Source organism: Pimephales promelas, chromosome 14 (genome assembly GCF_988280905.1).
Source record: "Pimephales promelas chromosome 14, fPimPro1.hap1.1, whole genome shotgun sequence".
NCBI classification, from domain to species: Eukaryota; Metazoa; Chordata; class Actinopteri; order Cypriniformes; family Leuciscidae; genus Pimephales; species Pimephales promelas.
In genome coordinates this window covers 5058643-5071458 of record NC_142782.1, presented here as the reverse complement: position 1 = coordinate 5071458, position 12816 = coordinate 5058643, and the positions used below count along the sequence as shown (strand labels likewise).

At 37.2% G+C, this 12816-nt stretch overlaps 1 protein-coding gene across 1 annotated transcript in view; it reads left to right on the top strand.

Annotated features, from left to right (window-relative positions):
- gfpt1 (glutamine--fructose-6-phosphate transaminase 1) overlaps positions 1-12816 on the top strand; it is a 39555-nt gene that overhangs the window by 9502 nt on the left and 17237 nt on the right. Inside the window, exons 8-14 of the mRNA XM_039674626.2 lie at positions 1673-1752; positions 2090-2198; positions 5416-5579; positions 7431-7526; positions 7777-7874; positions 10777-10897; positions 10982-11139. Coding sequence (XP_039530560.1) covers positions 1673-1752; positions 2090-2198; positions 5416-5579; positions 7431-7526; positions 7777-7874; positions 10777-10897; positions 10982-11139 — 826 coding nt within the window. The remainder of the gene's footprint in view (positions 1-1672; positions 1753-2089; positions 2199-5415; positions 5580-7430; positions 7527-7776; positions 7875-10776; positions 10898-10981; positions 11140-12816) is intronic.

Genomic DNA, 12816 nt, shown 5'->3' with positions numbered 1-12816 from the left:
AACTAACCCCTGGCACTCCCACAGCAGACTAGTGTTGTCAAAATATTCGGTACCAAGTCGAAGTTGCGTCCTCTTCATGAAAGTGCTGAGACATGGCGACCGGCGGCGCTGCTGATGTGGTGTCTGCGTATATTAAACTGCAAAACGACTATTTAAATATGAACCCTGCATGTTCTGCTCGTCTCTGTGTGAATGAACGGTTCAGACGCGTAGTTTCATTTAACGTTACCTCACACACACAAACACACACACACTGAAGCACGAGTTTTCAGTCTCTGCTGCCTCACAATATGATGACATGACTCATGATTCAATTAATCTGAGAGTCACTTCATGAGCACTTTACCGTTTCATTTGAGAAAAACTATCGCCATATCACAGAAACTCAAAGGTCTTCACGGCAACCCGTCAAAATTAAAGTTTGGTTTAACTTAAAGAAATAGACAGCAATAATTACATTAGGCTACTGTACAATAGATTTAACTACGTCTCCATTAATTAAAAATACTACTACTAATAATAATAATATGTGCGTAGAAGGTTACTTATTTTGCTTATATTGTTTATCACTTGATTTTTTTATTTTATTTTTTAAATGCAATATTTCTCAATATCATGAATATTTCCATTTAAACCGTCATAAAAAATCGTCATTGAATTTAATATTTTCTTCAAATAGTTTAAAAAAATTGGGAAAATAGTTCAAACTGATTTTGATGTGGTACCGAAATTGGTACCGAGAACCGTTTACTATTTTAATGGTATCGGTACCGACTACTAGAATCTTTGTACCGTGACATCCCTACGCCAGTCACTCGTCAAAGGAACTCGACCATCTTTTCTCTATTTACAGATTGAGTGACTCATTTAAGCATTTTTCCACAAAAACCATCCAGACAGGTCTAAAATATAAGCAATTAATAGGTTTACCATTGTGAATGGTAAAAGGTCTGATGTATTGCCTCATTATTGAAATTTTGAAAAAAAAAAAAATTACATAGTGTACCTTTAACATTATTTAATAGATTTGAGCTAACATGAACTACCGCACTACATTTATTAACAAAAATGAATAAATACTGTAACAAATCAATTGCTCATTGTTAGTTTACTCTTGTTAATGTGTTAACTAATGGTACCCTGTTGTAAAGTGATACCAAAATGTAATTATCAAGGCACAAGTGAAAGCCCTTTCATAGAAATACAGTGTCAACACCTGTTGAGGGCTAGTCCAGCAGCAAATTATCTTTACACGTGTAAGCTTGTCCAAAAAGTGTGAGCAAAGTAGTTTTATTATTAAATTATTTCAGGTTTGCTTTGATTTCAGTTTTTTTCCCCACGTTTTGTTGCAGCTAGAGAAATATACAATCTGTGTATTATTGCGTGGAATATTTGTATTCATACAAACAGGAAAACTTCACATGTTCAAATCAACTCAAGCCATCCTCAAATTAAGTTCAAACACAAATCACCTTTCAAACAGACTTTTATTTTGAAACTGATTTGATCTGATGTGGTTGAATGCGTTTACTAAAAAAAAGAATTGCCAATCGCTTGAAAGTCGTCAACGGCACCATATTACAAAACAACTAAAAGCAAATCAGCCATATCAATTTTTTAACATAATTCTCGTTTTAATTTCTCAAACAAATGTTTCTGTGCTTCCGTCTAGGAGAGGAGGTCCATTACTGATTGGAGTTAGAAGTGACCACAAGCTTTCCACAGATCACATCCCCATCCTGTATCGCTCCGGTGAGTTTGCACACACTGTGCTCAGCAAAATTTACATTTGCAAAAAAACTGACATGTGTATAATTGAGCAAGATTCCATCGGCCCGTCTTTGTCCAATGGAAGTAAATTCCTTTCAGATATGTCCAAAAATTTGATGGCCGATTAATAAGCATTCATATAGTGGCAAAAACAAGATATGCACAATATGCATTTTAGTATGATGTCATGCATAACATGTTTAACTTTTACTTGCGTCATAAATATCATTCCTGCATATATTCTCTTTAGAGTTACACGAAATAGTGTTCCCCTGTCACGTTCTGATAAATGATCATGTTGTTTGTATCTTTTATACAGCTGGTAAAGATAAAAAGAGCTGCAGTACTCTGCCCAGGTTGGACCAGGACACGTGTCTATTTCCTGTGGACGAGAAAGCTGTGGAATACTACTTCGCATCTGATGCCAGGTTCATTCCTTTGTTTCATCCATTTACTTTGTTTTTTTTGGTTTTATCCATATATTGTGCAATTTCAAAGAGAATTTATTAGGGGTGTAACGATACACAAAACTGACGGTTTGGTTTTCCCACTGTTTTAAAGCTAAAATTGCTTTGTTTAAACAGTGGTTAAATGAAAAAAAAGTCTTTTGTCTTTAAATTAATTCAATTACAATTAAACGTTTCACAAGGATTAAAAAAAAATCAGCTAATGCTGTAAACTATACAGGGAGCCACACATTACTATAACATTAAAGCTTGTAGCCTAGACTTTTAACCTAAATTCAGATGCTATTTATTTTTTAGATATAATAATTAACACTAGGGCTGTCAGTTTAACGCCTTATTAACGGCGTTAACGCAAACCCATTTTAACGGCGTTAATTTTTTTCTCGCGCAATTAACAGTCTTTTTGTCCTAGCAAACTTTGTAGTTTTTTCACATGCTTTTGCTACAGGACGCGGCAAGCGTCCTGATCCATTTTGGTGTCTCGCGCTCGTCATCCACTCAAAGCCGGCTCATAAGCCGAAACGTGTGTTTGCGGCGTTCCTGTTATTTTGTTTACGGTCTAGATCCACTTGCGCTTTGGTCGAAGAAGCAACAAAACGTCCTCGCGCGGCGCAAGCCATTGAAATGAATGGGTTCAGAGCGCAGCGTGAGGACGTTTTGTGCCACACACACTCGTTTGGGCACCCGAGTCGGCCAAATAGTAACGTTACGTTTTGAGTGGATGATGAGTGCGAGACGCCGAAATGGATGCCCAAAGATTCTGAATGGAAAGTTTACTTTTAAAAATTTGCCAAATTGTCCCATTAACAAGACCAAGTGATCTGTGTGTTTTGTCGTTGTGAACTGAGCAGCTATCATCATCGCAGCATCGTCCAGTCTGAAACACCGCTTGATGATGGCCAAGCAAACACACACACACACAGATGATGCGAATTCTCCACCCCCTCGTCAATATCAGGACCTCGTCAATATTTATTTTACCCTTTTATTGATAGACAGTGTTACATTATATATGTTAGTGTGAAATTGAACACTATTCCAATGTTATTTTCAATAATAATAATAATAAAAAAAACATTTGCACTAAACAAGCCGATCCACTTGTCCATGTTGATAAGAGCATTAACATGAGAAAAAAATAATGTAACAAAAAGAAATCAAAAGACATTTAGAATAGATAAAAATGTGTGATTAATCACGAGTTAACTATAGCCTCGTTTCCATCCACTTTTTGCGCTGTTATGTTATCGACAAAGTGAATATGCGAAAAAAAAACAATACGAAATTTGCCGTCTCCTGACTGTTTCCATTCAATTGACCTTTTACCGATAAGATTGTGTGCGTGATGACGTCACGAATGACGAAAGCGATTTGTCGCATATGTTTTGGTGTATCGCAAAAAAAAAGTGAATTCAGCCGTTTCCATAAACATTTTTATTTATTTATTTATTTTTTATCGCAAATTATACCTTTTGAGGTTCCAGTCAGCACACCCTCAACACCAAAACAAACAAACAAGAAAATGGAGAGAGTATTCAGGCAGTTAATTGAAATTTGCCAACTTACTGTCATTTCAATTAACAGTTACACAAATAATTGCAAGTGTCCGAAATATCAGAAGACGACGGCAGAATGAAGCAGTTGCTCATCTGATAGGGCTCGAAAACTACCCTTATTATGCGACGAAGCCCAAGCATCTGGGAGAAACCACGCAATAAGGCGTTCTGGGAGGAAGTTGTGGAGAGACACTTTACAGAAAGTCTCTGGGTGCAACATTTTAGAATGACACGGCCGACGTTTGAGATGCTGTGTGGATTCATTGGTCCTGATGTTGCGCCTACCCCAGGTTGCCACCGACCACCGGTTCCAACACGAAAGCGGATTGCCATTGCCCTCTACAAGCTGGCAACCTGCGCCGAGTATAGAGTGGTAGGCGAAACTTTCGGGGTTAGATTTCTCTGTCGTTTCCCGTCAAAAATACATGTTATATCATTTCCTTCCATTAAATGGAGAAAATAACGAGTCTCCTCATCTGTCCACGAAAACCGCTCCCGAGTCCGCCATAGTGTTTGTTGTGACGACGACTGCACCTTGCGCGTGAGGAAATTATCACGTGACACCACATTTTTTTGCGTGAAAGCCCTTTTTCTCGACAAAAAGTGTTTCCAAACTCGTTTTTCGCGACATTTAAAATATCGACATAACATTTATGCGCTAAAGTTAAACGGAAAAGGATTGTGTCGACATTTGCAAAAAAAATCGATAATTGGCGTTTCCATCAGCTATATCGGTAAACATTTTGATGCGCAAAACCTTTTTTCGCAAAAAAACCCTTGGATGGAAACCTGGCTTATGACATTAATGCGATTAATCGCGATTAAATATTTTAATCGTTTGACGGCACTAATTAACACACAACACATTGTATGAAAACATGTAAACTGAACATAAGGCAGTTTTTGCATTAACTTTAACATTTACATTAACTCTAATTTGTTCTTGAAATATAATAATTTACACAGTTGCTGTCATTTTCATGAAAAGCCTACAGCGATCACTGAATTTGAAAGATTACACCTTGCTTATTACCGAAGGAACAAAACAAGGAGCTTGTTATTTGTTGTTAATGGTGGTTAGGCTACAAAACTGAATTCATTGTGTACTGTAGTGTACACATAAGACATGAGGTCCATTGAGCCGGTCTGGGCGGGGCCGGGTAGCAGGGGGCGGGGCGTGTTCGGTACGCAATGAGAGTATCGCGATTTGAATCGTGAGTTCTGTATCGCGCTTTTTTGGTTCGAATATCGTTACACCCCTAGAATTTATACGTTTGCACTGTTTTTGAAGCCCATGGGGCAAAACCCAAGAAGATTTGAGTGGATTTAAACAGAATAGGTGTTTCAGTCATGGCAATCCTCTGAAAAGTTCATGTATTATGTATTTGGTCTTGGCGGAATATATCTGCTATGCTGCAGAGCAAGTATAGAAACTTGCTACTCCCAATACATTCATGTATATAAGACATTGATCTACTTTTTAAATGTTGAGCAGTAAGCTCATCGGCTACTGATGCAACAGCAACCAATCAGCATCTGCTGTGTAGTATTGTCAGCAGGATCGTGTTAAGGAGTTTCGTGATGAACTTGGTATTCATATGACTGTGCTTTTATCACTGCAGTGCTGTCATCGAGCACACCAATCAGGTCATCTTCCTCGAGGACGATGATATTGCGGCAGTGAGTGACGGCCGTCTCTCCATTCATCGGATCAAGCGCACCGCGGGAGACCATCCGGCCCGCGCCATCCAGACCCTTCAGATGGAACTGCAGCAGATCATGAAGGGTGAGCACAGATGCATGCAAAAAATGCCAAGAGCTGATTGAAATCCCCAGTTCCACCATGATTGACTGGCTCTTCCTTTTTACTGTTTCTAGAATGAAATTCAACATGCCTTCTGATGCTCATTCATGTTTAAGACACCGTAGAACTAGTTAACTTTAAGTTTACAGCAGAAGTTGTGGTGATGGTGCAGTGGATAAGAGACATCCCTTTGGTGTGAGAGACCCGGGTTCGAATCCATTGTGAGACACCAATGTGTCCCTAAACAAAACACTTAACCCCTAGTTGCTCCAGAGGCGTGCGACCTCTGACAATATATAGCAATTGCAAGTCAATTGAATAAAAAGCGTCAGCTAAATTAATATAAATATAAATTAGTTGCGAGATTTTATTTTCCCCTGAGAAAAATTAACATACGTACTATGAATTATATATATCCAAATTGGATTAAATTTCTTTTGGAGGAAGCACTATATATTTAACATTGTTTGCAAAGTTCATGTCTCTTTTCTGGAAAAAGGTTAAAGTAATTATTTATAAATATTTAATTGGCATTAGTACAATTCACACATTCTGGACTACAAATACCATGTGTACATAGCCTATATATATATATATATATGTGTGTGTGTGTGTGTGTGTGTGTGTGTGATGCGATCTGGGAAAACCCGTCATATATATACATGTATATATATATATATATATATATATATATATATATATGTGTGTGTGTGTGTGTGTGTACATTAGTCATCCTTTTTGGATTATTTAAATGGAATCAAATATTAAAATTAAATACAGAAAACACAGAATTTGGAAAAAAAAAAAAAAACTTAAAATGGCCCTACAGATGAAACTCTTCAACAATCATTAATGAATCTTTAATTAATTATTATTTTTTTTATAATATTAATCAAATGCATCTTAGAAATGTCATTCATGTCTTGTCCACTTGTATTAATATAAGTTTTGATATAAGTAATATAAGTCACTATAAAATGAAAGTTGTAATAGTATTTTCTTCCCTAATGTTACGTATATCTGAGTAAAACGGCTTCTTGAAAAAGAAAGCGTCTTAAGAGACAAAATTCATCATATATTTAATATAAAACATAAAATACACCTTCGCAACCACGACGTTTTACAATGGTAATTCTTTATTTGATCCCTTACTGACATTATGATTTCATAACATCTGAACTGCATGTTTCATAAAGCTGCCGCTAGAAAAAAGGTGAAAATACCCAAAAGGTTGAGGCTCCTCTTTAGATGTCTCTGTCCTGGGAGAACGGCACCTACATGTCAAAAAGCAGCTTTTAGTTTCTTTTCTGCCACCAGAGGGCAGTACATCACTTCAGATGTGCACTGATATGCATTTCTCCTTTTTTTGCTCCTCCTCCACCCTCCATCCACTCCTTCCCCCCTTTCTCCTCACCCCCAACATTTCATCTGGCTTATTGTGAAAAAACAAAAACTATTCTCATGACCTAAATTTCGGGGTATAGCATTCCCTCAAAGTTTTTCTCACATTCCTGCTATGCTTCTCAATGATTTTGTGAGAAAATAATTAATAAGCAGATTGTAATTGAGCAGAACATTAAGGGCTTTGTGTCAGTGGCTGAAATCTCTTAATTCTGTCAAAGAGACTGTCTGTATTCAGCAATTTATGATAATAGTTTTTCAGTCCCGGCTTATAACTCCTCCTGGATGCCACATGAGACGAGAACAGTTCCAGATGATATATCCTTACAAATATGACAATTCACTCAACACAACCCAATGAACTCCGTTTCGTGCTTCACCACAGTATATTTACCACTTGCTAACATCACTCTGGCTCTTCTTTAAAAACAGGAAACTTCAGTTCCTTCATGCAAAAGGAGATCTTTGAGCAGCCCGAGTCAGTGGTCAACACCATGAGAGGAAGAGTTAACTTTGAGAACAACACAGGTGAGCGCAGCTGTGCTCAGATCAGTGAATCACTTCCAGAACAGAAGTGGGTAAAGTTTTAGGGAATTTACAATTACATGAATTTAGCGGGTGTATATATTTCCGAACATTTTCCAGATGTTTTTTTTTTTTTTTTTCTGGACTCATGAGCAATGAATCAGATTTCAGTTGAATGCTTAGTCGCAAGTTTACTGGAAATGGCTGATTTGTACTGGATTTTCTTAACGTCTGCGTGTGTGTTTGTGTGCAGTGACCTTGGGAGGGCTGAAAGACCACATTAAAGAGATCCAGAGATGTCGAAGGCTCATTTTGATCGCCTGTGGGACCAGTTACCATGCTGGAGTTGCAGTATGTACATCACTAAACTAACAAACACAGGCCCACTTCACACCTGACATTATTGTGGGTTTCCAGCCAAATGTATCACGCACTGAAAACACACGATGAGTGCGATGACGCATTCGGAGCTATTCGGGGACAGTTGATGTTGAGTTGTACATGCTAATTCATTCATGAAAACATTTGATTTTAAAAGTTTAATTTAGTGAGCAACCAATGTATCGCAAATGTCAATATAATATAAATGATGTCTTAATTATCGGCTGATGCGTTTTTCTGTTTCCCTGATAATTTGCATAGTGATGATTGACAGTGGCGGGACTTTTAGCGTGACCGTGCTGAGAACGTCACCTTTTCACAATCCTTATTGGATTTTTTTGTTTAATAAATTATTAGTCCAAATTGTTAAACAAAGAAATTAAACTGTATGAGAAGTATTATAAAATATGTCTTTTCCATCTTTGCTAAACTTTCACAGACAGCTTCTAGGGGTGTCCATGGTTAACCGATTAACCGTTTAAAATTGCATAACCGAGTGAAACCTTTTTGTTCGGTTAAGTGGCGTCAATACATATTTGCACAAAACTTTTGCGTTTTTTTTCTTTCTGATTGTCGATAAAAAAATATTGTGAAATGACAGCGTTTCTATTAACGGTGTTATGCGACTAAAACATTTTTTTTTTTTTCCTTTCGCGATAAGCCATTGGCAACGGACGTTGGTATATCACAGCCACCGCACTAGACATTATTATTATTTATGGAAGGAGACGTGGTGTGTCATCCAAGCATTAATGGCAGGGAAAGTCACAGAGTTTGTGTGTGTTTCTCCCTCATTTCTGCTCCGCGGTCTTGATTGTGGCATTTCTTTGATGTTTTGTCTAGTAGGCTATTCCATGTATCATTTATGAATTTTAAAAAAGAACTCTGCCTCGTATATGTCCAAACGGTCAGTGTACTTTTGTGCTCATTCGTTTCCCCTTATTTAATCCGTATAATTGCAAAACGAAAAATGAACGGTTGTTGTATTTTGTAAAACGCAGAGTTGAACACCAAAATGTTCATTTGAACTGTAGGACTACGTGCTGCGCAAAAATATATAGGCTATATATCGACGAATTTTCAGATATTTGTTTGATTTTTTTTTTGGCCCCTTTAAACATTTAAAATATTTGACAAATGAATATGAAAAAAAAAAAGATTTTACTGGTTTTCTGAGGCCAAATTAGAACCTGGAAATGATATTTCCCCCGCAGTGCTGAATGAGAAGAGCCGTAACCACAGCCTACAGAAAGGGGATTTATAGATGATTTATAAGATATAATAAATGTGTCTGATAATAAAATAATATAAAATAACGAGACATTAATTGTTTATTAATAAACTATTGTTTTCTAAATCAGTTTCTGCTAAAAACAAATCTCCATCCCCGGATGCACCTTTAGAGAGAAATACATAATTAGCTAGGCTACATAATTACATAGTCAGAAGATATTGTCTTTCGATTCGAATTTGTTCGTTTTAAATTGGACATTGAAAGCTTTAAAGCGTTAAATGTCCAATTTAAAACGAACAAATTTGAATGCGGCTGTTTCAGTTCTCGCGCTCCAGTTCACGGAGATCATGAAACGCGCCTGTTTGTTAAGCACAATGTTTTTTTAGTATAGTGAGTTTACGCTAATAAATGTATTTGCGAATAAAGAAATGAAAGAGTATTTTAAGTTGTTTCCACTGAAAGAACTGCAATGAAACTGCAAGTGTTCACACGGGCGTCTCGCAGCCTCCACACTAAGCACACACACTGGATATGCGTCAAAATATTGTGTTTATTTGTGCTTTGTTGCTTTTTTGGATAAAAGCGTCTCCTACATATGCAGCCTAATAAAATGTTACAAGAATGATGATTTTTATTATTATTTGCGGACACGGAGTTTTTGCGAAATGGACGTGTTGCCAATGTGCGTATTTTCAATTGGCAATTTCAGTTTGAAGGGTGATGGAAACGCGCCTACTTTAACTGCTCTGAACTCACCACTGCGTTTTATTTCTATAAATTAATTTCGTTTCAAATGGGGTCCAACCAGTTATTAAAGGTGTTAAAAAATTAACTCATCTCGAGGTTGTGGCGCGCACATGGTTAACCGAGTATTAACCGATAAGGGCCTCGGTTAACGGTTAATGAAAAACTTGAAAACGTGCAGCCCTAACAGCTTCTAAGTAGGAAAACGCAGTAGACTAGATTTCTTATTTATTGTCCGTCATACAAAATAAATAATTTTGAAATATTTGAATCCGATCACATTGGAGACTTGGAATCCGAGGTGACACAACGCAATCCAGCTGGAGACTGTCTGGATCTGAAACACATGTTAATGTCAGGTGTGAAGGGCCCACAGAGACATGTACAAGTTTACGTCCAGCTTTTAAATGAGGTCATATTAGGAGAAATACATTTTTCTCCTTGATCTTTTGAAGTTAGAGTTCAGTGTGTTAATATGAAACATTTTTTCCACCTCATTTTGAAAGGTTCATCTACTGACAGTAAACTGCAAAAACATAATAATGATACTTACAAAGAAAATCTCATTTGCCTTTGTATGAATTTTTGTGGGAGAAATTCAGTAATTTCAATAGAAATCAACATGATGTGGAATTTTGCATGAGAGCAAAGTTGTTTACTCAGATTCACTGTGTTGACCAAAACACTTGAATGTGATTTCATACACTACTACATTGATTATAAACAATAGCTGCAGAAAGGCCTGATTAAGTCATAAGTGGACTTCAGAGTAAAAACAATGGAATTTTTTTTTTTATTTTTAATAATAAGATATGGCAAATAAAATGTCTATCACATTTATTGTCATGTCTGAGTAGGACATAATAACTGGTTGGTTCTGTTTTTCTTGCTTAGACTCGTCAGGTATTGGAAGAACTGACTGAACTTCCTGTCATGGTGGAGCTGGCCAGTGATTTCCTGGACCGAAACACGCCTGTCTTCCGAGATGATGTGTGCTTTTTCATCAGTCAGTCAGGTTAGCTTGTGTCTCGCTATGTGAAACTGTGTATTGTGTTTTTGGGGGAAAGGCAGGTTTCTGAACTCTGATGTGTGTGTTCAGGAGAGACTGCAGACAGTCTGTTGGCTCTGCGCTACTGTAAGGAGAGAGGCGCTCTGACGGTGGGCATCACCAACACTGTGGGCAGCTCCATCTCAAGGGAAACAGACTGTGGCGTCCACATCAACGCTGGCCCTGAAATTGGTGTGGCAAGCACCAAGGTGGGTTCTGCTTTTGTTTGTTTGTTTCTTAATTTATGAAGTACTTTTTGTCATCTGTCATTAAAAAAAAGAAAAGATTTTGGACTGTAAAATTAACATGTTTTTTAAGTGCAATTAATTTGCTCACATAAACTCACATAAATTAAAATGCTGTGAAAATGGTGTTGAAATGTTCCATACGTCTCATGTAGGATTAAAACTGTTAACAGTTAACACTTGGTTATTTCAAGTGTTAATTAGTGATGTCAGACCCCCTACAAACCCCCTCATAATTCGTACCAATCTCCAAGCCATTTCCACCAATTTAGCATCCATTGGTCTTTACGACAGATTCTTTTAACCATTCACTTTGTAGTGAACGTCCCACATGGCAACCCTCATTATGTGCTTTAAATTGGCCTATTACCCGCAGCTATCCCATAGCCAGGGGATCTGTTCAAGAAACAAATTTGTTCAATATGGTTTCAGTAGGGCTGTGTACAAAATGAATAGATATTGAATAGATACAGTATCTTTTAGTCATCAATGCTGTTTTCAGTTGATTAATGAATGGAACATTTGAGTGTGCCTTCCATTCAGTAAATCCCAATAAGCTTTGTTACTTTTGACTCTCTTAATGACTCTCTGTGGTCATTAAAAATCCCTTGGCACTTCTCGTAAAGAGTAGGGTTGAAACCCCGGTGTCCTGGCCAAATTCCCTCCATTGGCCCTTGCCAGTCATTGCTTCCTAATAATCCACTTCAATTGAATTGGCTCTATCACTCTCTTTCCACCTGTGGCTGGTGTGTGATGAGCGCACTGGCTGCCGTCACGTCATTCTGTATCTGATGTATATCCTGATGTCTAATTAAATCCAATCAAATTGTGAACAGCCCTATATTGCAGTAGTGCTAGAGTAGACATGGAGCTTGGTTATCCATTAAGTCAATAAATGAACATACATTTTTCAAGTTTTGGTAATTTAGTTGCATAGTTTGCTGCAAATTTAAATTATGTATGTTTATTTATACAGGCTTCTATTTGTTGCACTGATTAGGGAATTGATTGCGTAGACCACTTTCTAAAACTCTCACTATTATCAGTGTAATTTCAACTTATTTATACCCAAGAGAAGAGCAACCCTGGTTGGCCAAACCTCTATACATAAAAGGAAAGAAAAAAAATAAGTGCAAAAAGCACACAAACAAGTTAGAGAATTAAAAGCACAAGAAAAAAGATGTACAGCTCAGTACTTCTAGACCATTGTTCTATTGCTTCAGCCAGAGCATACAAGTCAAATGAAGTCACATCAAATATGTGAAAAGAAAAAGCTGTTTTTGAAATCTTGAGTCTGGGGAGCAGCTGGATTTGGCTGGATTAGAGATATTAATAAATAGAAGAAATATGAATGCATATTAGACTGTACTCTTGCTGCTTCAGCCATTCTTTACCCCTACTTTCCTTCACCCTTCTTTAAAGGAAGATGATTGTCATTGTTTTGCTATTAACAACATGTTATGCAACAGACAAGAGCTCCAATCGATTCATAATAGAGCTTCATTAGGATAGAAACATGGATGCCTGCAGGCTGAATTAGGTGATATAATTGCTCATATAAGAATCAGAGTAAAATAATGAGGGTGAGGAGCCAGGACATCTGGCAAAATCCTGCACTGGTATTTAGCTCTACTTTCTGGG